This window comes from Ranitomeya variabilis, chromosome 4, assembly GCF_051348905.1.
Source record: "Ranitomeya variabilis isolate aRanVar5 chromosome 4, aRanVar5.hap1, whole genome shotgun sequence".
NCBI classification, from domain to species: domain Eukaryota; kingdom Metazoa; phylum Chordata; class Amphibia; order Anura; family Dendrobatidae; genus Ranitomeya; species Ranitomeya variabilis.
Window position 1 is genome coordinate 229844080 of NC_135235.1, and position 25326 is coordinate 229869405.

The 25326-nt window shown below is 45.7% G+C and overlaps 1 protein-coding gene across 1 annotated transcript; it reads right to left on the reverse strand.

The window, feature by feature from the left end:
• Positions 1 to 712: 712 nt before the first annotated feature.
• LOC143767803 (uncharacterized) lies at positions 713 to 22382 on the reverse strand. Its single transcript, XM_077256323.1, has 4 exons — positions 22229 to 22382; positions 6370 to 6609; positions 4347 to 4397; positions 713 to 1225 (listed from the first exon to the last, which is right to left on the reverse strand). Exons 1-4 carry the CDS (start codon positions 22380 to 22382, stop codon positions 801 to 803), a joined length of 870 nt encoding a protein of 289 aa, XP_077112438.1. The 3' UTR covers positions 713 to 800.
• Between the last annotated feature and the right edge of the window lie 2944 nt (positions 22383 to 25326).

Consider the following 25326-nt stretch of genomic DNA (forward strand, 5'->3'; position numbering starts at 1 on the left):
TGCAGCTCTGGGGTATAATACAGGATGTAACTCAGGATCAGTAATGTAATGTATGTAGACAGTGACTGCAACAGCAAAATAGTGAGTGCAGCTCTGGAGTATAATACAGGATGTAACTCAGGATCAGTGATCAGTAATGTAATGTATGTACACAGTGATTGCACCAGCAGAATAGTGAGTGCAGCTCTGCAGTATAATACAGGAGGTAACTCAGGATCAGTAATGTATGTATGTACACAGTGACTGCATCAGCAGAATAGCGAGTGCAGCTCTGGAATATAATACAGGAGGTAACTCAGGGTCAGTAATGTAACGTATGTACACAGTGACTGCACCAGCAGAATAGTGAGTGCAGCTCTGGGGTATAATACAGGATGTAACTCAGGATCAGTAATGTAATGCATGTACACAGTGACTGCACCAGCAGAATAGTGAGTGCAGCTCTGGGGTATAATGCAGGATGTAACTCGGGATCAGTAATGTAATGTATGTACACAGTGACTGCACCAGCAGAATAACAAGTGCAGCTCTGGAGTATACTTGCTGTTGTTGATAAATAATGTCTTGTATTTGCACAATAACTTAACATATGACAATTTAACATAAAGTAGGTAATCAGATTTTTTGCATCTGATTCTATATCTCTAATGTATCCTTTGTCAGTGGGAATACTCCTTAATTACTGATTATTTTATTCAAACCCAAAACAAAATGCAAAATAAAATAATTTTTATTGAAAGCATAAACAGAAAACATATATACAGTGCACTTAAATATGTCAGAAGCCATGCGGTATAGCTCTAAGTGGCTCTGTTGGTGTCATTTGAAGCCCCGCCATATAACAGGGGCAAAAATATTGGATTCAAAGACCGTGTCCTATTGGGGCACAGAATGGGCTTAATACACTGATTATTGTACATAACGTAACCCTTCTCACAGACGCAGCCAGGCTGGCACATCATAGGGCAGGCTCTGTTTATGTCCATGTAGTTATCACAGGTGTCCTGGCAACGAGAGTTACAGTCTGTGAACTTTGCATTTGGCCCACAAGACGTGCACTGAGACTCGGGGATGCAGGTGTTGGAGTTCACAGATGCCAGAACATAACCAGGTTTGCAGTAACATTCGGGCTGACAAATCTTCAGACATGGCATATTCACGTCACCACAGGTCCTTGGGCAGGGTTTACACTGGTAAAACATCTTATTGGGCTCACAGAAGGAATCTGCAAGAAAGAAACCACATGAAACCTTCTATGATAATAACCACAACACATTATATTCTTATACATGGGGCAGTATCATAGTAGTTATATTCTTGTACATAAGAGCAGTATTATAGTAGTTATATTCTTGTACATAGGGGGCAGTATTATAGTAGTTATATTCTTGTACATAGGGGTAGTGTTATAGTAGTTATATTCTTGTACATAGGAGCAGTATTATAGTAGTTATATTCTTGTACATAGGAGCAGTATTATAGTAGTTATATTCTTGCACATAGGGGGCAGTATTATAGTAGTTATATTCTTGTACATAGGGGCAGTATTATAGTAGTTATATTCTTATATATAGGAGCACTATTATAGTAGTTATATTCTTGTACATAGGAGCACTATTATATAAGAGTCATGTCGGTCTGGTAGTCTGGGGCAGGTATATCTCGCCCAGGTACTTGTCCTATGTGAATTAGGCCGCTCAGTATTTTCAGGATACTCAGGGGTTAATAAGTGTAGGAATAAATGATGACCAGCTGGGGGTTTCCGGCGTCAGCCTGGGGCACACAGAATGTCTGTCTGTGTGAGACAAACGTGAGTGAGAGCTGTGCTCATGATCTGTGTAATGTTAGCTGGGTGGGAGAAGCCCCCCCAGTTGTTAGTTAGGAACGCATTTGTTTAGTTAGCGCCGGACAGCCTAGGATTTATTTTTATGCTTTGTTTTCTGTATTTGCTTTCACTTTAATAAACCTGACCTGAGGTCAGTCAACTTGGAAACCTGCTGTCGCCTCAGAGTTCAATGCACAAACCACGTGACCTTTGACCCCAGCAAAGGCAATCCCGGAGTGTTTTGTCACATATAGTAGTTATATTCTTGTACAAAGGAGCAGTATTATAGTAGTTACATTCTTGTACATAGGGGGCAGTTTTATAGTAGTTATGTTTTTGCACATAGGGGCAGTATTATAGTATTAATATTCTTGTACATAGGGGCAGTATTATAGTAGTTATATTCTTGTACATGGGGAGCAGCATTATAGTAGTTATATTCTTGTACATAGGGGCAGTATTATAGTAGTTATATTCTTGTACATAGGAGCAGTATTATAGTAGTTATATTCTTGTACATAGGGTCAGTATTATAGTAGTTATATTCTTGTACATAGGGAGCAGTATTATAGTAGTTATATTCTTGTACATAGGAGGCAGTATTATAGTATTAATATTCTTGTACATGGGGGCAGTATTATAGTAGTTATATTCTTGTACATAGGGGCAGTATTATAATAGTTATATTCTTGTACATAGGAGCACTATTATAGTAGTTATATTCTTGTACATAGGAGCACTATTATAGTAGTTATATTCTTGTACAAAGGAGCAGTATTATAGTAGTTACATTCTTGTACATAGGGGGCAGTATTATAGTAGTTATGTTCCTGCACATAGGGGCAGTATTATAGTATTAATATTCTTGTACATAGGGGCAGTATTATAGTAGTTATATTCTTGTACATGGGGAGCAGCATTATAGTAGTTATATTCTTGTACATAGGGGCAGTATTATAGTAGTTATATTCTTGTACATAGGAGCAGTATTATAGTAGTTATATTCTTGTACATAGGTTCAGTATTATAGTAGTTATATTCTTGTACATAGGGAGCAGTATTATAGTAGTTATATTCTTGTACATAGGGGCAGTATTATAGTAGTTATATTCTTGTACATAGGGGCAGTATAGTAGTTATATTCTTGCACATAGGGGCAGTATTATAGTAGTTATATTTTTGTACATAGGGGCAGTATTATAGTAGTTATATTCTTGAACATGGGGGTAGTATTATAGTAGTTATATTCTTGTACATAAGGGCAGTATTATAGTAGTTATATTCTAGTACATAGGGACAGTATTATAGTAGTTATATTCTTGTACATAGGGGCAGTATTATAGTAGTTATATTCTTGTACATAGGACATAGGAGCAGTATTATAGTAGTTATATTCTTGTACATAGGGGCAGTATTATAGTAGTTATATTCTTGTACATAGGGGAAGTATTATAGTAGTTATATTCTTGTACATGGGGGTAGTATTATAGTAGTTATATTCTTGTACATAGGGGCAGTATTATAGTAGTTATATTCTTGTACATAGGGGCAGTATAGTAGTTATATTCTTGCACATAGGGGCAGTATTATAGTAGTTATATTTTTGTACATAGGGGCAGTATTATAGTAGTTATATTCTTGAACATGGGGGTAGTATTATAGTAGTTATATTCTTGTACATAAGGGCAGTATTATAGTAGTTATATTCTAGTACATAGGGACAGTATTATAGTAGTTATATTCTTGTACATAGGGGCAGTATTATAGTAGTTATATTCTTGTACATAGGACATAGGAGCAGTATTATAGTAGTTATATTCTTGTACATAGGGGCAGTATTATAGTAGTTATATTCTTGTACATAGGGGAAGTATTATAGTAGTTATATTCTTGTACATGGGGGTAGTATTATAGTAGTTATATTCTTGTACATAGGGGCAGTATTATAGTAGTTATATTCTTGTACATGGGGGTAGTATTATAGTAGTTATATTCTTGTACATAGGGGCAGTATTATAGTAGTTATATTCTTGTACATGGGGGCAGTATTATAGTAGTTATATTCTTGTACATTGGGGCAGTATTATAGTAGTTATATTCTTGTACATGGGGGTAGTATTATAGTAGTTATATTCTTGTACATAGGGGCAGTATTATAGTAGTTATATTCTTGTACATAGGGGCACTATTATAGTAGTTATATTCTTGTACATAGGAGCAGTATTATAGTAGTTATATTCTTGTACATAGGAGCAGTATTATAGTAGTTATGTTCTTGTACATAGGGGCAGTATTATAGTATTAATAATCTTGTACATAGGGGCAGTATTATAGTAGTTATATTCTTGTACATAGGGGCAGTATTATAGCAGTTATATTCTTGTACATATGGGTAGTATTATAGTAGTTATATTCTTGTACATGGGGACAGTATTATGTTAGATACATTCTTTGTAATATGTATTAGTAAACAAATTCTGAGTAAATGAAACAGTGTATATATTCTTATATTAATCATTACCTGGCTGTAAAGCTGCTGACTCCTGTGCGGATCCAAATACAGTAAATATTTCTGCAAGAAGAAAAAAAATTAAGAATTTATGGCTTATATTTAGAATGTATTGCCATTGTTAGAATCATTTATACTTTTTTAAATGTCCATCAGTAGAAAATATATTATAGTAAATATTGTACAATTTATTCCCACTTGATTTATATTTTATAATACAAATAAAAAATAGAAATTTAGAAAATAAATGTAATATTTGGAAACTTTAACCAGTATTCCACCAAGAATTATAGTTTCGCTGGATTTAAAGGGAACGTGTCAGGTCCCCCATGTTCCTAACCCAGCAGCACTCATCTATATATACCTAGGCATAAATGCTTTAAAAAAGAATTTAAAGCCGACAGGTTCCCTTTAAGATATAATTTATTGAATCTCTTGAATTTTTCCCTTATCGTGAAGAACATTCTGTGTTTCTCTTGCACACTGACTTTCCTAATTGAAATCCCAAAGCTAAGCCCAACAAAGACGAAACACAATCTTGCACCCAAGTGACTCATTGAAAAAGTAGTCTCCAGGCGTCCAAGCAGCTCTCAGATCTAACATTTGGGAGGATATTGTTTTTCCATTTGATTGTATTAATTATTTGGACACGTGATTGGTCTGTTTTAGCATGCAAGACTGTGATCATCCGGAAATTCTTATGGTCTAGAACATGGATCGATGCATATACACTAAGATCTCCCCCAAAGTTATATGAGGAAGGAAAGAAGGGAGAAAGAAAGGAAGGGAGGAAGAAAGGAAGGGAGGAAGAAAGGAAGGGAGGAAGAAAGGAAGGGAGAAAGAAAGGAAGGGAGGAAGAAAGGAAGGGAGGAAGAAAGGAAGGGAGGAAGAAAGGAAGGGAGAAAGGAAGGGAGAAAGGAAGGGAGAAAGGAAGAGAGGAAGAAAGGAAGGGAGGAAGAAAGGCAGGGAGAAAGAAAGGAAGAAAGGAAGGGAGGAAGAAAGGAAGGAAGGGAGGAAGAAAGGAAGGGAGAAAGAAAGGAAAGGTGGAAGGAATGGAGAAAGGAAGAAAAGATGAGAGGGATGGAGGAAGGAAGAAAGAAAGAAAGAAAGGGAGGGAGGAAGGAAAAAAGATAGGAAGGAAGGAAAGAAGGAAGGGGGGAAAGAAAGGACAGATAAAAGGAAGAAAGGAAGGAAGGAGGGAAGAAAGAATGGAAGAAAATAAGGATGGATGGAAGGGGAATCGAAGGAAGGAAGAAAGAAACGATGTGATAGCGGAAAGGGAAAAATGAAGGAAGGAGGGATGGAGGAAGGAAGGAATGAGGGAAAGACGAGAGGGAGGAAAAGAAGGGAGGGGAGGAAAAGAAGGGAGGAGAGAAAGAAGGAAGAGAAATATGAAGAAAGGAAAGCGAAAGGGGGAGAATGGAGTAAGGAAAGAGAGAGAGGGAGGGTAGGGAAGAAGGAAGGAAAAATAGAGGGTGGAAAGAAAGAAAGGAGAGGCAGAGAAGGAAGAAGGTAAGGATAAGAAGAAAGGAGGGAGGAAGGTAGACAAGGAAGTAGGGTGAAAGTGATGTAAGGAGAGAAGGAGGGAATAAGGGAAAGAAGTAAGGAAGAATGAAGGAGAGAGAGGAGGATGGAGGAAGCAAGTAGGATGGAAAGAGAAAAAGGAAAGAAAGATGGGAAAGAAGGTAGAGATGACATAGATAGATAAGAAATGGATGGATATATAGATACGATAAGAGGTACATAGATATGTTAAATAAATTAAATCTAAAATAATGTATCATTCTACATGATGTCAACACACTCTTTATAATGAGAAAACCATGCAGCTTTGAGGAGCTCGGTTACAAACCTACCTCTGCTACATCACGGGTACAGCAGGGTGGAACTAGTTATTTTAATATTTGTGCATCATGGTAGAAGTTATTATGTATCTGGATTTCTGTAGTTACTTGCCTGAGATGTTTCCAGGCCACACTAACAAACTGTGCTGTGAGAGTCTTCTCTGTCTAATGTGTGCAGGTCGTGTACTCACCAAGTATCAAGAAGACATTTACAGCGATTCTCTTCTGCATTTTGTATGTATCCTCCGAATCGTCCTGGAAGCTTCTGTCTCGGATGTGTATTGTTCCTCTAAGCTGTAATGACTTTGATGGACTCAGATACTTATAGTCTGAGCAGAAGTGGGTGGTGGACCTTATTAAATGACAGGCATTGTCTGAGTACGTAGGCGGCTGAGTGACATCATCCTCAAATTCTGTCCATTTCCCAAAGACTTTACAGATGAGAAAAAAATCTTGCCCCAGAGAATGTGAGAAAATTCCTGAACACGCATGAGCTTGGGTGACTGGTGACTGATTATGTGGAGGTCGCTACATTTATGGGACAGTAAATACTTTTGTTGTTTACAAACACTGAAACATTACGTTCTTTGCCACAGCAACTAGAGGCTGAGAAACAAATTCTATATCATACTCGGTTAAAGGGATTTTCCTGTTACCCAATAACTGCTTGGTTTTTTTTCAACAAAACATAGAAGCAAACAAAATGCGCTTTACTCTCCCACCTCGGGTCCAGAGTTGAGTCTTCTAGTGTCTGTTATTGTCTCCTGTCACCAGCACTGCATGCCAGTTTTTGGCAGGAGCTGCTCAAAACCCATGAGCTCAGTGATTGACTGCAGCGCTGTTGACGCCACAATTAGAAACACCAGGAGCCGTAGTGGAGTCTCGGCCCTGGATCTGGAGATGGTTCCTCAAAATCCACTTATAAAATGCTTATGGTTGGCTTGTGCTTATGCAAAGAAGAAAGAGTAGGAGCCCAAGTTTTGGGACCTGTGAGGGTTTCATCAATCCGATCCCCAGCAATCAGAATTTGAAAACTTACATTATGGATAGGTGAAATTACCGACTTGGGACAAACCATAATGTTAAAAATCCCTCAAAAAATTGCAGAGTCATTCCCTTTGCCAAAAAAAGGTAATTTTTGATAATTGTTCAAGGATATTTTTTCTGAATTTTGGAAAGTTCCATAATTTTAATTATTTTTCTGATAGTAGTTGACTAGACACATTCCTGAGAGACCATTGTTTTCATTGAGGTATGCACAACATAGATAGATAATACAGAAAGCAAAGTTTTTGAAGACTTTCCAATTTTACGGCCAAGACACGTGTAAGCGACCGTTCTGAAAAATATCAATGACAAAAGTGTTCCTTTTAATGGTTCAACGACCTGATCATAGTGCAAGTGAATGAGACACGTCAATGTTGTATAGAGCGTTTCCTTCGTCAAACGTGACTGCATTTTTGTGAAATCCTCTTCGTTTGGGAGGGATTCCCTCTGAATACGATGAGTAACTCTAGGGACAAAGCAGAGACATAGTTGAGGGTTGAGTGTAATCTTCTGATGACTTGAGTGAAATCCTTTCTTTTTATGGATCTTCTCAAGGACTGGTTTATTCCAGAGGACAGGGTGGATCAAACAATTTCTCAACAATGTTTTGATCTTCTGACATGTCTTAGATACACTGAAGAGTCAATCAGTTAAATGTCAAGTTGCCAAAGTAAGTAATTCCACCTTGAAACATTCAAGTCATTTTAGGACCTTCAAATGAATCCTTCAAGATAGTATGTAGTGGTACCATAAATGATGTTGAAGGACTCTGTCGCAGTATCTTCAGTTAAAAGATCTTCAGAATCTCATGAAGATACATTATAGTGACATTCAAGTAGGTCTATCACTGGAAAAAAAGATCTTAAAAATCCATGGTGCTAAAGATTTTTCCATAAAGGAAAATCTCTAAAGCTTTTTGAAAGGTTTAAGGAACATCAAAGACATAACGCCTAAAAAATTAGTGAAGAATCAAGTGCCAATACTCCAGTCATGTGATCTGACATGAACATAAGGATGAATGACCTCGGGGAGATCAAAACATCCAACACCGCGGAGACACCATCACGTGTTTCTCAATGCAGTGATCCAGAACACTGCCCCCATCCCTTATGGGAAATATGCAAATGCATGTAGAAAAGCCGCGGAGACACCATCACGTGTTTCTCAACGCAAGCAATGAATAGCCAGGTCTTTCACCGCGAAGGAACAACCACGGGAAGGGCAGCATCCAATAAAGGAAAACCACCTATGCCAAAACATGGTATCCATCCACAGACAGCTATTTCGGGGTATTTTGCTCCTCATCAGTGTGGAGTAGGAAACTGGCTATTAGGAGCAGTGCCTAGTGGATCGCTGCGTTGAGAAACACGTGATGGTGTCTCCGCGGTGTTGGATGTTTTGATCTCCCCAAGGTCATTCATCCTTATGTTCATAGCCAAACTAAAACATAGGTAATTCCTCAGAGCGTCCAGAACAATGGACAGGGCATGACCACAAATTGAACTTCAACCATCAAAGACTCGTGTGTCACTTTTCTTCAGCTCAACGTAAACTTTCGCTTCATCATATTGAAGATGTCATTCTCATACATAACTCAGTATTTTCTTTCCTTATTTAACAGAATGAGAAGTAGTAGTATGAGCATTCATGGAGGCTACACATGTAACATGACTTGTCCCAGACGTGAATTACTGAACTTGAGGGAGCATGAAACAGGGCATATCTAAAAATAGTAATTTGACCTCCATCTCCACACAGACCTGGGAGAACACCCATTTTAATTACCACGTTTCACATTGCTCAGGATGAGTAGTCCCATTTGTATCTCATGGGTGATGCAACTGTAGCGCCCCCACTGCCGCAGGGCCGAGGGGTACCCGGTACCGGGCCTCTGAGTCTCTGCTCTGGGGTTGTCACGGTGGCTAGACCCGGTCCGTGACCCTGCTGAGGGGCGCCCAATGAAAGGTGTTGGTGGGGGTGAGGTTATGGTGCGGTGCAGGTCGCAGTAAATAACGAGGACACCAGGTTGCAGTCTCTTTACCTCTTTACTGAAGGCTCCAGGATCCTCAGTCCGGAATACGGTTAACCAGGCTGCGCAAGTCCGGCCGGTCCGATGGCACCTCCAGAGTGCAGGTGGAAATCTGTGCCTACCTTCTAGCGCTTGTGTGTTGTGGTCCTCCCCTGCTGTGCTTACGGGATAGTCCCCACAACTGTTGTGTCTGTTTCTGAAGTTCCCTCACAACTCGATTATGATGTTCTTCTTCGTCCCCCAGATGATATGGCTTGGAGTTCTTCCGGGACCCTAGTGTCGCCCCTCTCCTGTTGTTGCCCCCTATGTCTTCTTAGGTGATTTGGGTGAGACAGCCCGCCTATAACTGACTGTCCTGCCGTAGGTTTGAAGTTAGGCCTGGAGCTCTATACTTCCTCGGCGTTCCGGCCACCGGCTGCGCGCCTCAGTAGGATGTTGCCTCGTCTTACAGCACGACTCCTACTGGTGTTTCTCCTTGTTGCGTTGATCTCGTTTCTCACTCAGCACAATAAACCTCGCTTCTTGTCCTTTCTTAGGGCACCGCCGCTATCTCGTGCAGGCGCGGTCCCGTAACGTTCTCTCTGTTCGCTAGGCCTCTGTCAGGATCCCACCCCTGACAGGGACCCCCCTGAATCTTCCCCCGCAACACCCTCTGCCACAGGATGTTGCCTGGTTCCAACCCAGTCAGCTTCTCACTAACTTCCTCTCTAACCCCCAGTTTTACCAGATTGTGAGGAGTGGCCTAATACATAGCGCCCTTAGCTCCCCCTGGAGGCCAGACTGTGAAGTGTATTGGTGTCTGTGATACCTGGTCAGGTGAACTCCTTCAGTGCCATCAGACGTACCATAGCCCCCCTTAGCGGCGGAGCATCAGTACTGCAACGACCAGGACTCTGGGGTGCTGCACAACAATAGTCAATGTCTAAAATGTTCTAGTTCATCTTCTGTGAAACTTGCATATTATTTGAGTTTCTGGAGAGACCACATAGGTAAAAACTAAATATGGGCACAGTTTTTTGGGTTTCAAATGTTGCATTAATAACAAATGATTTATTAATGATGGACTACAAGCACCTACCAAGATGTGTCAGTTTGGCATTGACTATGCTGGGATGCGGAGTCTCTGTAATCCCTGGTTTTCACCCTTCCGCTTCTCAAAAAGTGTAGACTTCGCTTCAGTAAGCATTATTAGCAACGCAGTCAGGGGTCATCACCAAGAGAGTATAAGGCAGGAGTGGGGATCATTTTTCTTGCCAAAGACCATTTGCATTTATACCATCATTTGTGGCTGTACAACATTATCAGCTTGAAAATTATCCTGCCATATTAATGCAGCAACTATTTGTGATGATAAGTTTTGTATAACACTGCAGGTCTCCTCACTTTTGGAAATTCATCAATGTTCATGTTACATTTATAAAACTCAAGCAGTGAGAGATCTGCAGTATACATCATATAGCGGGATACTGAAACTGCTGTATATATTTCACGTAGAAGACACTAAGACTGCTACAAATAAATCACTTAGGAAACACCCACTGAGACTACTGTATACACATCACATAGGAGACACCATGCCTGCTGTATATACATCACATAGGAGACACTGAGACTGCTACAAATACATCACTTAGGAAACACCCACCGACTCGAGACTACTGTATACACATCACATAGGAGACACCAAGCCCGCTGTATATACATCACATATGAGACACTCAGACTTCTACAAATGCATCACTTAGGGGACACCAAGACTGTTATATACATGAAATAGGAAACACTGAGACTGCTGCATATACATCACATAGAGGACACCGAGGCTGCTGTACATATCACACAGGAGTCACCGATAACTGTATACATCACATAGGAGACACAGAGAGCCATATACATTACATAGGAGACACTGAGACTGCTGTATATGCAGCGCCCCAGAGTCCTGGTCATTGCAGTACTGTGGCTCCGCCACTAAGGGGAGCTATGGTACGTCTGATGGCACTGAAGGAGTTCATCTGATTAGGTATCACAGACACCAATACATTTCACAGCCGGGCCACCAGGGGGAGCTAAGGGTTCTATTCACTAGGCCACTCCCCACCATCGTGGGTAAACTGGGGGCCAGGCAGGAAGTTAGATCAGAAAGCTGACTGGGTTGGAACCAGGCAACACCTTGTGGCAGAGGGTGTTGTGGGAGAAGATTCGGTAGGGTCCCTGTCAGGGGTGGGATCCTGACAGAGGCTTGGCAACTTGAGCGAACGTAACGGGACCGTGCCTGCTCAGTATAGCGACGGTGCCCAAGGAGGGATTGGAAGCGAGATAGATTGTGCTGAGTGAGAAACGAGATCAAGGCAACAAGGAGAATACCAGTAGGGGTCGTGCTGTAAGACCGAGGCAACATCCTACTGAGGCGCACAACCGGCGGCCGGAACGCCGAGGGAGTATTACAATATTCAGCTTCAAGCAATACTCTAAACCAACGGCAGGACAGTCAGTCAAAGGCGGGCTGTCTCATCTAAATCACCTATGCAGTCTTGGGGGGCAACTTGTGGAGAGGGGCGACTCTAGGGTCCCGGAAGAGCTCCGAGCCTACCCGTCAAACGGGTGCCGTCCCAACCGTAACACCAGGGAGGGACGGAGGATTAGCAGAACATCATCTAATCGAGTTGTGAGGGAACTTAAGAAACGGACACAACAGTTGTGGGGACTTTCCGTAAGCACAGCAGGGAAGGACCGCAACACATAGCGCTAGCAGGAAGGCACAGATTTCCACCTGTAAAGAGTACTCCGGAGGTGCCATTGGACCGGCCGGACTTGCGCAGCCTGGTTATCCGGATTCCGGACTGAGGACCCAGAGATCTTCAGTAAAGAGGTAAAGAGACTGCAACTTGGTGTCCTCGTTATTTACTGCACCGCACCACTACAGCCTCACCATCACTATCATCCATAATATCTATCACTGTACGCCCCTCAGCAGGGTCACGGACCGGGCCTAGCCACCATGACAACCCCAGAGCAGAGACTCAGAGGCCCGGTACCGGGTACCCCTCGGCCCTGCGGCAGTGGGGGCGCTGCAACTTGGCGTCACGAACAGGATCTACTTAAGCCTGAAGAATCAGGTCATGTGTGCCTTGGAACTGTGATTTATTGTGCTTGGACTGTACATTATTGCAAAGACTGTGGATTGTCACTTGCCGCCAAAAGTTTGCGCCAAAACCGCCGCCATTACAGCGCTAAGGAGAGCGCAGGAGAAGAAGAAGGGCGTGGAAGTGGGCGTGAACAAGCTGAAGAGCGCGAAAGACAATGGCCGCCCAGTCTAAATATCTCGGCCCCTTGAGGACGTGTCCGTCAGCAGCCGAGATCCGCCTCCTGATCCTCAATGGTGGGCAGAGACAGAGAAAACGAAACCGCCCACGAAGGAGAGAGCGGGAAAAGGACCAGGAAGAAGAAGTCAGCGACATGGAGGACGCCATGGCGAGCCACCCGGAGCGGGAGCGTGGGGTCGGAGCCGAGGACTCCCCCAGCTACCCGGAGAGGCATCGCAGCCAGACCTCCACAGCTGACGCTGACCTCCAGCAGACCGGAGCGGACGGGCTGATCCGCCAACCCCTGCAGACGCAGCTGAGCACTGAGGCCGGGTGGAAGAAGACCAACATCGGGAGCCTCACCAGACATCTGTCGGTAGCCTCGTCTGGTCCGGAGCAAGAAAGAAGTTCCAGCGCTCCGAAGCCAGAAGGCAAGGCCCTGCCGGAAAGCGAGATGCTGCAAACGGAGATGACAACGCCGCAGCGCAAGGCCCCGCAACCAGCGTTCCAGACCCCAGCGGAGGCGGAGCAGACCGGCACCGGAGGGACCACGTCTGAAACAGGTATGAAGGACGACCCTGCCCTGACGACCGACACCACTCCAGTGACTGCTAGTGCCACAGCTGCTGATTCCGTTCCAGTGACTGATCTTGCAGCAGCCGCTACCTCTGCAGCAGCAAATGCCCATACTCAAGCTGCGCGGACCTCCATTGCTGCGCGTGATTTAACTGTACATGAAAGACAGATTAACGGCGATTGTCCAGCACTGGGTGTAACCCTGGACCTCACTTTGCCCAGGCCAAGAAGGGTTAAGTGCCAGGTGCAGCCCTGGAAGCCATCCAACTAAACCTCGGAAACCTGAAACTGTACATAGTTAACTGTTTGTTTCCCTGCTTTTTGCTACTTTAAACCCGACCTGGGTTATTCTTAAAGGGATCCCTTTGTTTACCCGGGATCCCTTCTTCTGCTTTTTGTTTTGTTTCCTGTTTATTCATCACTGAAAGAACTGCTGGATCATGAACAATGCATGATACAAACTTCTTGTAAATAGTTTGCACCTTCTTAAAGGTGCTCCCTACTGGTTTTACTTAAAGAAGGACTCTTTGTGAAGTTATCGCACCGGAGCCTTTGCTGAGTACGGACTGGTAGCTTGAGAAGATATGCTACCTCAAAGAGACTTGGTCACCTCTTAAAGGGTGATATTGCTTTAAGACAGATAGCAATAATGTCTTGACAGAAGAAAGTGATGATAATGTTTACATGAGAAAGTTATGTGTATCTAACAAGTTAATTGTGAAAAATGTTTGATAATGTTGATAGGAAAATGAGGACAGAGAGTGAACCCGTACAGGGTTAGTGAGTCCTCTTAGGAGCCATATAGGGATGGCTCAGTGATTTCAAACTGAAAGTAATGTTATGTTCTATACTGTGTATAGTAGTTGAAAAGGCAGTAGGCCCGGGCTGAAAGGGGCGGTCCTGTAAAGAAAGGAGAGGCAGTAGGCCTGGAGCAGATAGGACAGGCGGTCCTGCAGACTAGAAGAAGGAGAATGTAAAAGTTAAATTGCCTTATAATGTGATTATAAGAAGGTCTTTAGTGGATTCAGAGTGTACGTCCTTAAAGGCAATGTTAAATTATGGTTCAAGAATTTGTACTGAGTAGAATACCCGGTTGGGTAAGAAAAGTTATTTATAGCATGTTGCTATGATATTCAACTATGTTTGTAATGTTCAAGTGTTCTTACCTCCCATAAAGGGAAGCTCTGTTTAAATATGCTTATTGTTATTGCACTCAACAAATTGTATGTCTTTTTGCTAACCTGTATTGTTGTTTTCTTCCCAGTCCCGGAGTACTGGATTTAACCGGGGGGGAGTGCAGCGCCCCAGAGTCCTGGTCGTTGCAGTACTGTGGCTCCGCCACTAAGGGGAGCTATGGTACGTCTGATGGCACTGAAGGAGTTCATCTGATCAGGTATCACAGACACCAATACATTTCACAGCCGGGCCACCAGGGGGAGCTAAGGGTTCTATTCACTAGGCCACTCCCCACCATCGTGGGTAAACTGGGGGCCAGGCAGGAAGTTAGATCAGAAAGCTGACTGGGTTGGAACCAGGCAACACCTTGTGGCAGAGGGTGTTGTGGGAGAAGATTCGGTAGGGTCCCTGTCAGGGGTGGGATCCTGACAGAGGCTTGGCAACTTGAGCGAACGTAACGGGACCGTGCCTGCTCAGTATAGCGACGGTGCCCAAGGAGGGATTGGAAGCGAGATAGATTGTGCTGAGTGAGAAACGAGATCAAGGCAACAAGGAGAATACCAGTAGGGGTCGTGCTGTAAGACCGAGGCAACATCCTACTGAGGCGCACAACCGGCGGCCGGAACGCCGAGGGAGTATTACAATATTCAGCTTCAAGCAATACTCTAAACCAACGGCAGGACAGTCAGTCAAAGGCGGGCTGTCTCATCTAAATCACCTATGCAGTCTTGGGGGGCAACTTGTGGAGAGGGGCGACTCTAGGGTCCCGGAAGAGCTCCGAGCCTACCCGTCAAACGGGTGCCGTCCCAACCGTAACACCAGGGAGGGACGGAGGATTAGCAGAACATCATCTAATCGAGTTGTGAGGGAACTTAAGAAACGGACACAACAGTTGTGGGGACTTTCCGTAAGCACAGCAGGGAAGGACCGCAACACATAGCGCTAGCAGGAAGGCACAGATTTCCACCTGTAAAGAGTACTCCGGAGGTGCCATTGGACCGGCCGGACTTGCGCAGCCTGGTTATCCGGATTCCGGACTGAGGACCCAGAGATCTTCAGTAAAGAGGTAAAGAGACTGCAACTTGGTGTCCTCGTTATTTACTGCACCGCACCACTACAGCCTCACCATCACTATCATCCATAATATCTATCACTGTACGCCCCTCAGCAGGGTCACGGACCGGGCCTAGCCACCATGACAACCCCAGAGCAGAGACTCAGAGGCCCGGTACCGGGTACCCCTCGGCCCTGCGGCAGTGGGGGCGCTGCAACTTGGCGTCACGAACAGGATCTACTTAAGCCTGAAGAATCAGGTCATGTGTGCCTTGGAACTGTGATTTATTGTGCTTGGACTGTACATTATTGCAAAGACTGTGGATTGTCACTTGCCGCCAAAAGTTTGCGCCAAAACCGCCGCCATTACAGCGCTAAGGAGAGCGCAAGAGAAGAAGAAGGGCGTGGAAGTGGGCGTGAACAAGCTGAAGAGCGCGAAAGACAATGGCCGCCCAGTCTAAATATCTCGGCCCCTTGAGGACGTGTCCGTCAGCAGCCGAGATCCGCCTCCTGATCCTCAATGGTGGGCAGAGACAGAGAAAACGAAACCGCCCACGAAGGAGAGAGCGGGAAAAGGACCAGGAAGAAGAAGTCAGCGACATGGAGGACGCCATGGCGAGCCACCCGGAGCGGGAGCGTGGGGTCGGAGCCGAGGACTCCCCCAGCTACCCGGAGAGGCATCGCAGCCAGACCTCCACAGCTGACGCTGATCTCCAGCAGACCGGAGCGGACGGGCTGATCCGCCAACCCCTGCAGACGCAGCTGAGCACTGAGGCCGGGTGGAAGAAGACCAACATCGGGAGCCTCACCAGACATCTGTCGGTAGCCTCGTCTGGTCCGGAGCAAGAAAGAAGTTCCAGCGCTCCGAAGCCAGAAGGCAAGGCCCTGCCGGAAAGCGAGATGCTGCAAACGGAGATGACAACGCCGCAGCGCAAGGCCCCGCAACCAGCGTTCCAGACCCCAGCGGAGGCGGAGCAGACCGGCACCGGAGGGACCACGTCTGAAACAGGTATGAAGGACGACCCTGCCCTGACGACCGACACCACTCCAGTGACTGCTAGTGCCACAGCTGCTGATTCCGTTCCAGTGACTGATCTTGCAGCAGCCGCTACCTCTGCAGCAGCAAATGCCCATACTCAAGCTGCGCGGACCTCCATTGCTGCGCATGATTTAACTGTACATGAAAGACAGATTAACGGCGATTGTCCAGCACTGGGTGTAACCCTGGACCTCACTTTGCCCAGGCCAAGAAGGGTTAAGTGCCAGGTGCAGCCCTGGAAGCCATCCAACTAAACCTCGGAAACCTGAAACTGTACATAGTTAACTGTTTGTTTCCCTGCTTTTTGCTACTTTAAACCCGACCTGGGTTATTCTTAAAGGGATCCCTTTGTTTACCCGGGATCCCTTCTTCTGCTTTTTGTTTTGTTTCCTGTTTATTCATCACTGAAAGAACTGCTGGATCATGAACAATGCATGATACAAACTTCTTGTAAATAGTTTGCACCTTCTTAAAGGTGCTCCCTACTGGTTTTACTTAAAGAAGGACTCTTTGTGAAGTTATCGCACCGGAGCCTTTGCTGAGTACGGACTGGTAGCTTGAGAAGATATGCTACCTCAAAGAGACTTGGTCACCTCTTAAAGGGTGATATTGCTTTAAGACAGATAGCAATAATGTCTTGACAGAAGAAAGTGATGATAATGTTTACATGAGAAAGTTATGTGTATCTAACAAGTTAATTGTGAAAAATGTTTGATAATGTTGATAGGAAAATGAGGACAGAGAGTGAACCCGTACAGGGTTAGTGAGTCCTCTTAGGAGCCATATAGGGATGGCTCAGTGATTTCAAACTGAAAGTAATGTTATGTTCTATACTGTGTATAGTAGTTGAAAAGGCAGTAGGCCCGGGCTGAAAGGGGCGGTCCTGTAAAGAAAGGAGAGGCAGTAGGCCTGGAGCAGATAGGACAGGCGGTCCTGCAGACTAGAAGAAGGAGAATGTAAAAGTTAAATTGCCTTATAATGTGATTATAAGAAGGTCTTTAGTGGATTCAGAGTGTACGTCCTTAAAGGCAATGTTAAATTATGGTTCAAGAATTTGTACTGAGTAGAATACCCGGTTGGGTAAGAAAAGTTATTTATAGCATGTTGCTATGATATTCAACTATGTTTGTAATGTTCAAGTGTTCTTACCTCCCATAAAGGGAAGCTCTGTTTAAATATGCTTATTGTTATTGCACTCAACAAATTGTATGTCTTTTTGCTAACCTGTATTGTTGTTTTCTTCCCAGTCCCGGAGTACTGGATTTAACCGGGGGGAGTGCAGCGCCCCAGAGTCCTGGTCGTTGCAGTACTGTGGCTCCGCCACTAAGGGGAGCTATGGTACGTCTGATGGCACTGAAGGAGTTCATCTGATCAGGTATCACAGACACCAATACATTTCACAGCCGGGCCACCAGGGGGAGCTAAGGGTTCTATTCACTAGGCCACTCCCCACCATCGTGGGTAAACTGGGGGCCAGGCAGGAAGTTAGATCAGAAAGCTGACTGGGTTGGAACCAGGCAACACCTTGTGGCAGAGGGTGTTGTGGGAGAAGATTCGGTAGGGTCCCTGTCAGGGGTGGGATCCTGACAGAGGCTTGGCAACTTGAGCGAACGTAACGGGACCGTGCCTGCTCAGTATAGCGACGGTGCCCAAGGAGGGATTGGAAGCGAGATATATTGTGCTGAGTGAGAGACGAGATCAAGGCAACAAGGAGAATACCAGTAGGGGTCGTGCTGTAAGACCGAGGCAACATCCTACTGAGGCGCACAACCGGCGGCCGGAACGCCGAGGGAGTATTACAATATTCAGCTTCAAGCAATACTCTAAACCAACGGCAGGACAGTCAGTCAAAGGCGGGCTGTCTCATCTAAATCACCTATGCAGTCTTGGGGGGCAACTTGTGGAGAGGGGCGACTCTAGGGTCCCGGAAGAGCTCCGAGCCTACCCGTCAAACGGGTGCCGTCCCAACCGTAACACCAGGGAGGGACGGAGGATTAGCAGAACATCATCTAATCGAGTTGTGAGGGAACTTAAGAAACGGACACAACAGTTGTGGGGACTTTCCGTAAGCACAGCAGGGAAGGACCGCAACACATAGCGCTAGCAGGAAGGCACAGATTTCCACCTGTAAAGAGTACTCCGGAGGTGCCATTGGACCGGCCGGACTTGCACAGCCTGGTTATCCGGATTCCGGACTGAGGACCCAGAGATCTTCAGTAAAGAGGTAAAGAGACTGCAACCTGGTGTCCTCGTTATTTACTGCACCGCACCACTACAGCCTCACCATCACTATCATCCATAATATCTATCACTGTACGCCCCTCAGCAGGGTCACGGACCGGGCCTAGCCACCGTGACAACCCCAGAGCAGAGACTCAGAGGCCCGGTACCGGGTACCCCTCGGCCCTGCGGCAGTGGGGGCGCTGCATATACGTCACATAGGAGATATTGAGATTGCTCTGTATACAGAGGATACTATACGACACACTTTATTGATCCTGAGGGAAATTGTAGTATCACAGCAGCACAACATAAGCAAGAACATGAAATTGCTTAATTAATAAAAACAAAACAGTATAATTAACAGATGAATGTCATACATTACTATTATTCCGGACAGGTTATACACAGATCATACCCAATTATCCACAGGTTATACACACTTGGTACCCAATAAAACCACAAATCACTGTGAGGATTTTTAACTTAGGTAATTGTTATACATTTCCATAGCAGTTAGCACAAATTATTTTTTTGTATCTTTCCTTCTTACACCTTAGTTACTGAAGGTGCTCCTCTGTCCATAAACAGCTCATATATTGGGAGATAATAGAGAGATAATAGATTGATGATAGACAGATAATAGATAGCTCCATAATAGATAGATGATAGATAATAGACAGATAGATAATAGATAGATAGATAGATGATAGATAGATAGATAATAGACAGATAGATAATAGATAGATAATTATTATTATTTATCAGCACCAGTGATTCCATGGTGTTGTACATGAGAAGGAGTTACATACAAATTACAGATATCACTTACAGTAAGCAAACTAACAATGACAGACTGATACAGAGGGGCGAGGACCCTGCCCTTGTGGGCTTACATTCTACAGGATGGTGGGGAAGGAGACAATAGGTTGAGGGTTGCAGGAGCTCCGGTGTTGGTGAGGCGGTAGCTCCGGTAGTGGTGAGGAGGCAGCGGCGTCAGTGCAGGCTGTAGGCTTTCCTGAAGAGGTGGGTTTTCAGGTTCTGTCTGAAGGATCTGAATGAGGTTGATAGTTGGACAAGTTAGGGCAAAGAATTCCAGAGGATGGGGGATATTCGGGAGAAGTCTTGGAGGCGGTTGGGTGAGGAACGAATAAGTGTGGAGGAGAGAAGGAGGTCTTGGGAGGACCGGAGATTACGTGAGGGAAGATATCGGAAGATTAGTTCAGAGATATATGGAGGGGACAGGTTATAGATGGCCTTGTAGGTCAGTATTAGTAATTTGAACTGGATACGCTGAGGGAATGGGAGCCAGTGAAGAGATGTGCAGAGGAGGGAAGCGGAGGAGAATCGAGGAGAGAGAAGAATTAGCCGGGCAGCAGAGTTAAGGATGGACTGGAGAGGTGCAAGGGTGTTATCAGGGAGGCCACAGCAAAGGAATTTGCAGTAGTTAAGATGATGCACAAGCATTTTAGTAGATTGACAGTTGTGGAAAGGACAAATTCTGGAAATATTTTTGAGCTGGAGGCGACAGGAGGTGGAAAGAGCTTGGATGTGCTGGTTGAAGGACAGGGTTGTGTCAAGGGTTACTCCGAGGGAGCGGACTTCCGGTACGGGGGAAAGCGTGATATTAATTGCGATAGATAGGTCAGGAAAGGAAGATTTATGAGATGGAGGAAAGATGATGAGTTCAGATTTATCCACATTGAGCTTGAGGAAGTGAGAGAAGAAGGAGGATATGGCTGATAGAGACTCTGGGATTCTGGACAGCAGAGAGGTGACATCTGGGCCAGAGAGGTAGATCTGAGTATCATCAGCATAAAGGTGGTACTGGAATCCATGGGACTTTGAGTTGTCCCAGGCCAAGTGTATAGATTGAGAAGAGTAGGAGTCCTAGAACAGAGCCTTGGGGGACTCCAACAGAGAGAGGGTGGGATGTGGAGGTAGTGTGGGAGTGGGAGATGCTGAATGTGCGGTTGGAAAGGTATGAGGAGATCCAGGATAGGGCGAGGTCTTTGATGCCAAAGGAGGAGAGGATCTGTAGTAGGAGGCAGTGGTCAACTGTGTCAAAAGTAGAGGAAAAGTCTAGAAGGAGGAGTACAGAGTATTGTCCGTTAGCTTTGGCTGTAAGTAGGTCGTTAGTAATGTTGGTCATTGCTGTCTCAGTTGAGTGATGGGGCGGAAACCAGATTGTAGATTGTCAAAGAGCTTTTTAGGTGAGAGGTGGGAGGAAAGTTCAGTGTGGACGTGCTGCTCCAGGAGTTTGGAAGCGAATGGGAGCAGCGATATTGGGCGATAGCTGGACACAGCAGTTGGGTCGAGGGTTGGCCTTTTAAGGATAGGCGTGATTGTGGCATGTTTGAAAGCAGAAGGGAAGGTGCCAGAAGTTTGTGATAGGTTGAAGAGGTGGGTTAGGGATGGGATAAGAGTGGTGGTGAGGTTGGGGAGGAGGTGGGATGGGATGGGGTCAAGTGCACAGGTGGTGAGGTGTGATTTAGAGAGGAGACAGTTAAGATAATAGATAGATAATAGATAATAGAGAGAGAGAGAGATGACAGATAGATAATAGATAGATGATAGATAGATTGATAGATAATAGATAGATGATGGATGGATAGATTGATTCATGGCTTTATTAGAAGGTTCCCACATGGTGGATGTGACATATGTAGCGTATTACGTGTTCTTTTCCCACGCACGGCTGAAGATGTGACATGCCTGTATTGTACTAGATTGCTGTTTTGTGCAGCCGTTGCTATGTGTAGTTAGGAGGATGAGAGGTGACATTTTTATGTATGTGAACGTGTTTCATCACGTCAGGGCCCGATCCTCAGCGGCGTTCTTCAACCATTGCTGTACTAAGCCATAAAATCCTGAGCCGCTGCTTATTCCTAGAGAGTTATTCACATCAGAGCTGATTGATCCTCCCTCCAGGAATGGGGTCAAACCAGCAGGGTCACCAGTCACACCAGTCACACAGCGTACTGGAGATCTGCAGTTAATGGAAATCCGAAGAGGAGGATGCAAGGATGGATGGATGGGTGGGTCATATATAGCATCTATAGATATGGATACACTCCTCATTATTGAAATTGCTTCACCAAGAAGGAGAAGTCGTGAAATGATGTAATTAACAGGATGGATAGAATTGTTACTGATCTGTAAATGATGAGAAACAGAAACAACATTTTGATTTACTCAGTCTGGAGTCTGAGCCTCGTGCAGAAATCCCGGCACTGATAGCTTCGTCTGCTATCAATGAGGTCATTAATGGTCATCTGAGGAAGGTTCTGCCGCTGAATGCACTTGGGCAAATCATCAAGATCCACTGCCGGCAGCTCCTGTGTAACCACCAAGCAGTGACGTCCCCGATGTGCTCGATGGAGACAAGTCTGGAGATGCTGCAGCCATGGGAGCATGTTTAGGCCACACAGGCGGCTCACAGTTGAATCAGCCTGGGGTTGGCTTGGTGAAAAACGACTCCTGGGACACCTTGGAGAAATGGCGGCACCACTGGTTCCCCCACAAATCAATGTGACTGAGCTGTTAGAGCACCTGGAATGAAAACTAAAGGGACCCAGCTACCAAACACTATACCCCCCCCCCACATAATAATCCCAGGAGTAGGACTGGTGTGACGCTTCTTTGTGGCACTAATTCTGGGATTATGGTGTGAATGACACAGTGTATGATAGCCAGATCCTTCTTGTCTTCATTCCAGTTACTCTCATTGATTTGGTGTGGAGCCAGTGATGTGGCCATTTTTCCAAAGTATCCGAGTAGACGTTTTCCACATGACAACCCCAGGCCACATGTTCCTCACACTACTGTCGGCCACCTGCGTGGCCTAAACATGCTCCCATGGCTGCAGCATCTCCAGACTTGTATCCATCAACCACATTGAGGGCATCATCGGTCAGTGATTACACAGGAGAGGCCAGCAGCGTCTCCGGACTTGTCTCTATTGGGGACGTCATTGGTCAGTGATTACACAGGAGCTGCCAGAAGCATCTTTGGAGTTGTCTCCATTGGGGATGTCATTGGTCAGTGATTACACAGGAGCTGCCAGCAGCGTCTCCGGACTTGTCTCCATTGGGGACGTCATTGGTCTGTGATTACACAGGAGCTGCCAGCAGCGTCTCCAGAGTTGCCTCCATTGGGGACATCATTGGTCGCTGATTACACAGGAGCTGCCAGCCGCATCTCCGGAGTTGTCTCCATTGGGGATGTCATTGGTCGCTGATTACACAAGAGCTGCCAGCAGCGTCTCTGGAGTTGTCTCCATTGGGGACGTCATTGGTCACTGATCACACAGGCGATGCCAGCAGCGTCTCTGGAGTTGTCTCCATTGAGGACGTCACTAGTCTGTGACTACACAGGAGCTGCCAGCATCGTCTCCGGAGTTGTCTCCATTGGGGATGTCATTGGTCGCTGATTACACAGGAGCTGCCAGCAGCGTCTCCGGAGTTGTCTCCATTGGGGACATCATTGGTCGCTGATTACACAGGAGCTGCCAGCAGCGTCTCTGGAGTGGTCTCCATTGAGGACGTCATTGGTCGGTGATTACACAGGAGCTGCCAGCAGCGTCTCTGGAGTTGTCTCCATTGAGGACGTCATTGGTCGGTGATTACACAAGAGCAGCCAGCAGCGGATCTTGATGATTTTGCCTAGTGCATTCAGCATCAGAACCTTCCTCAGACAACCATTAATTAGCCCAGTGACCGCAGCCGAGGCTGGAGGTGCCGTGATTTCTGCACGTGGCTCGTACTCCGCAACATCATGTGTTTTTATGGATGATCCTATGTGTAGCGCCCCCACTGCCGCAGGGCCAAGGGGTACCCGGTACCGGGCCTCTGAGTCTCTGCTCTGGGGTTGTCACGGTGGCTAGACCCGGTCCGTGACCCTGCTGAGGGGCGTACAGTGATAGATGTAGATAGTGGTGGTGGTGCGGTGCAGTAAATAACGAGGACACCAGGTTGCAGTCTCTTTACCTCTTTACTGAAGGTCTCTGGGTCCTCAGTCCGGAATACGGTTCACCAGGCTGCACAAGTCCGGCCGGTCCGATGGCACCTCCAGAGTTCTTCTTGCAGGTGGAAATCTGTGCCTTCCTGCTAGCGCTATGTGTTGTGGTCCTCCCCTGCTGTGCTTACGGGATAGTCCCCACAACTGTTGTGTCTGTTTCTCGTGTTCCCTCACAACAACTCGATTAGATGATGTTCTGCTAATCCTCTGTCCCTCCCGGTGTTATGGTTGGGACGCACCCGTATGACGGGTAGGCTCGGAGCTCTTCCGGGACCCTAGAGTCGCCCCTCTCCACAGGTTGCCCCCTATGTCTTCTTAGGTGATTTAGGTGAGACAGCCCGCCTATGACTGACTGTCCTGCCGTTGGTTTGAAGTATTGCCTGAAGCTATATATATAGAAATACTTCCTCGGCGTTCCGGCCGCCGGTTGTGCGCCTCAGTAGGATGTTGCCTCGGTCTTACAGCACGACTCCTACTGGTATTCTCCTTCTTGCTTTGATCTCGTTTCTCACTCAGCACAATATATCTCGCTTCTGATCCTTTCTTAGGGCACCGCCGCTATGCTGAGCAGGCACGGTCCCGTGACGTTCTTTCTTGTTGCCAGGCCTCTGTCAGGGTCCCAAACCTGACAGGGACCCTACCGAATCTTCCCCACAACACCCCCTGCCACAACGTGTTGCCTGGTTCCAACCCAGTCAGCTTTCTGAACTAACTTCCTGCCTGACCCCCAGTTTACCCACACAGTGAGGAGTGGCCTAATAAATAGCACCCTTAGCTCCCCCTGGAGGCCCGACTGTGAAATGTATTGGTGTCTGTGATACCTGGTCAGATGAACTCCTTCAGTGCCATCAGACGTACCATAGCCCCCCTTAGCGGCGGAGCCACAGTACTGCAACGACCAGGACTCTGGGGCGCTGCACTCCCCCCGGTTAAATCCAGTACTCCGGGACTGGGAAGAAAACAACAATACAGGTTAGCAAAAAGACATACAATTTTGTGAGTGCAATAACAATAAGCATATTCGAACAGATCTTCCCTTTATGGGAGGTGAGGACATTTGAACGTTACAAACATGGTTAAATATTTTTAAATAACTTTCCTTACCCAACCGGGTATTCTACTAAGTGCAAAATTCTGAACAATAGTTTAACATTGCCTTTAAGGACGTACACTCTGAATCCACTAAAGACCTTCTTATAACACATTATAAGGCTTAAGCAACTGTGCTACATTCTCCTACTTTATGTCTGCAGGACCGCCTGTCCTAACGGCTCCAGACCTACTGCCTCTCCTTTCTATGCAGGACCGCCCCGTTCAGCCCGGGCCTACTGCCCTTCCACCACTATACACAGTATAGAACATATCATTTTTCCTTCAGTTTAGGATCAATGAGCCATCTCTGTATGGCTCCCAAGAGGACTCACCACTAACCCCTACGGTGTTGTGGATTCTGTTTGTGGGCTCCCTCTGGTGGTTACTGCTGGTACTGGGTGACTTTGGTGGGTTGCGGCCTTTGGTTTCCACCTGTCCATCAGAGGCTGGGTGTTTCCTATTTTACCTGGCCTTTCTGTCATTCCCTTGCCGGCTATCAATGTATTCAGATGTGCTCTGTTTGGTTCCTGCCTACCTGCTCCCAGATCTTTCAGGATAAGCTAAGTGCTGATTTTCAGTTGTTGGTTTTTTT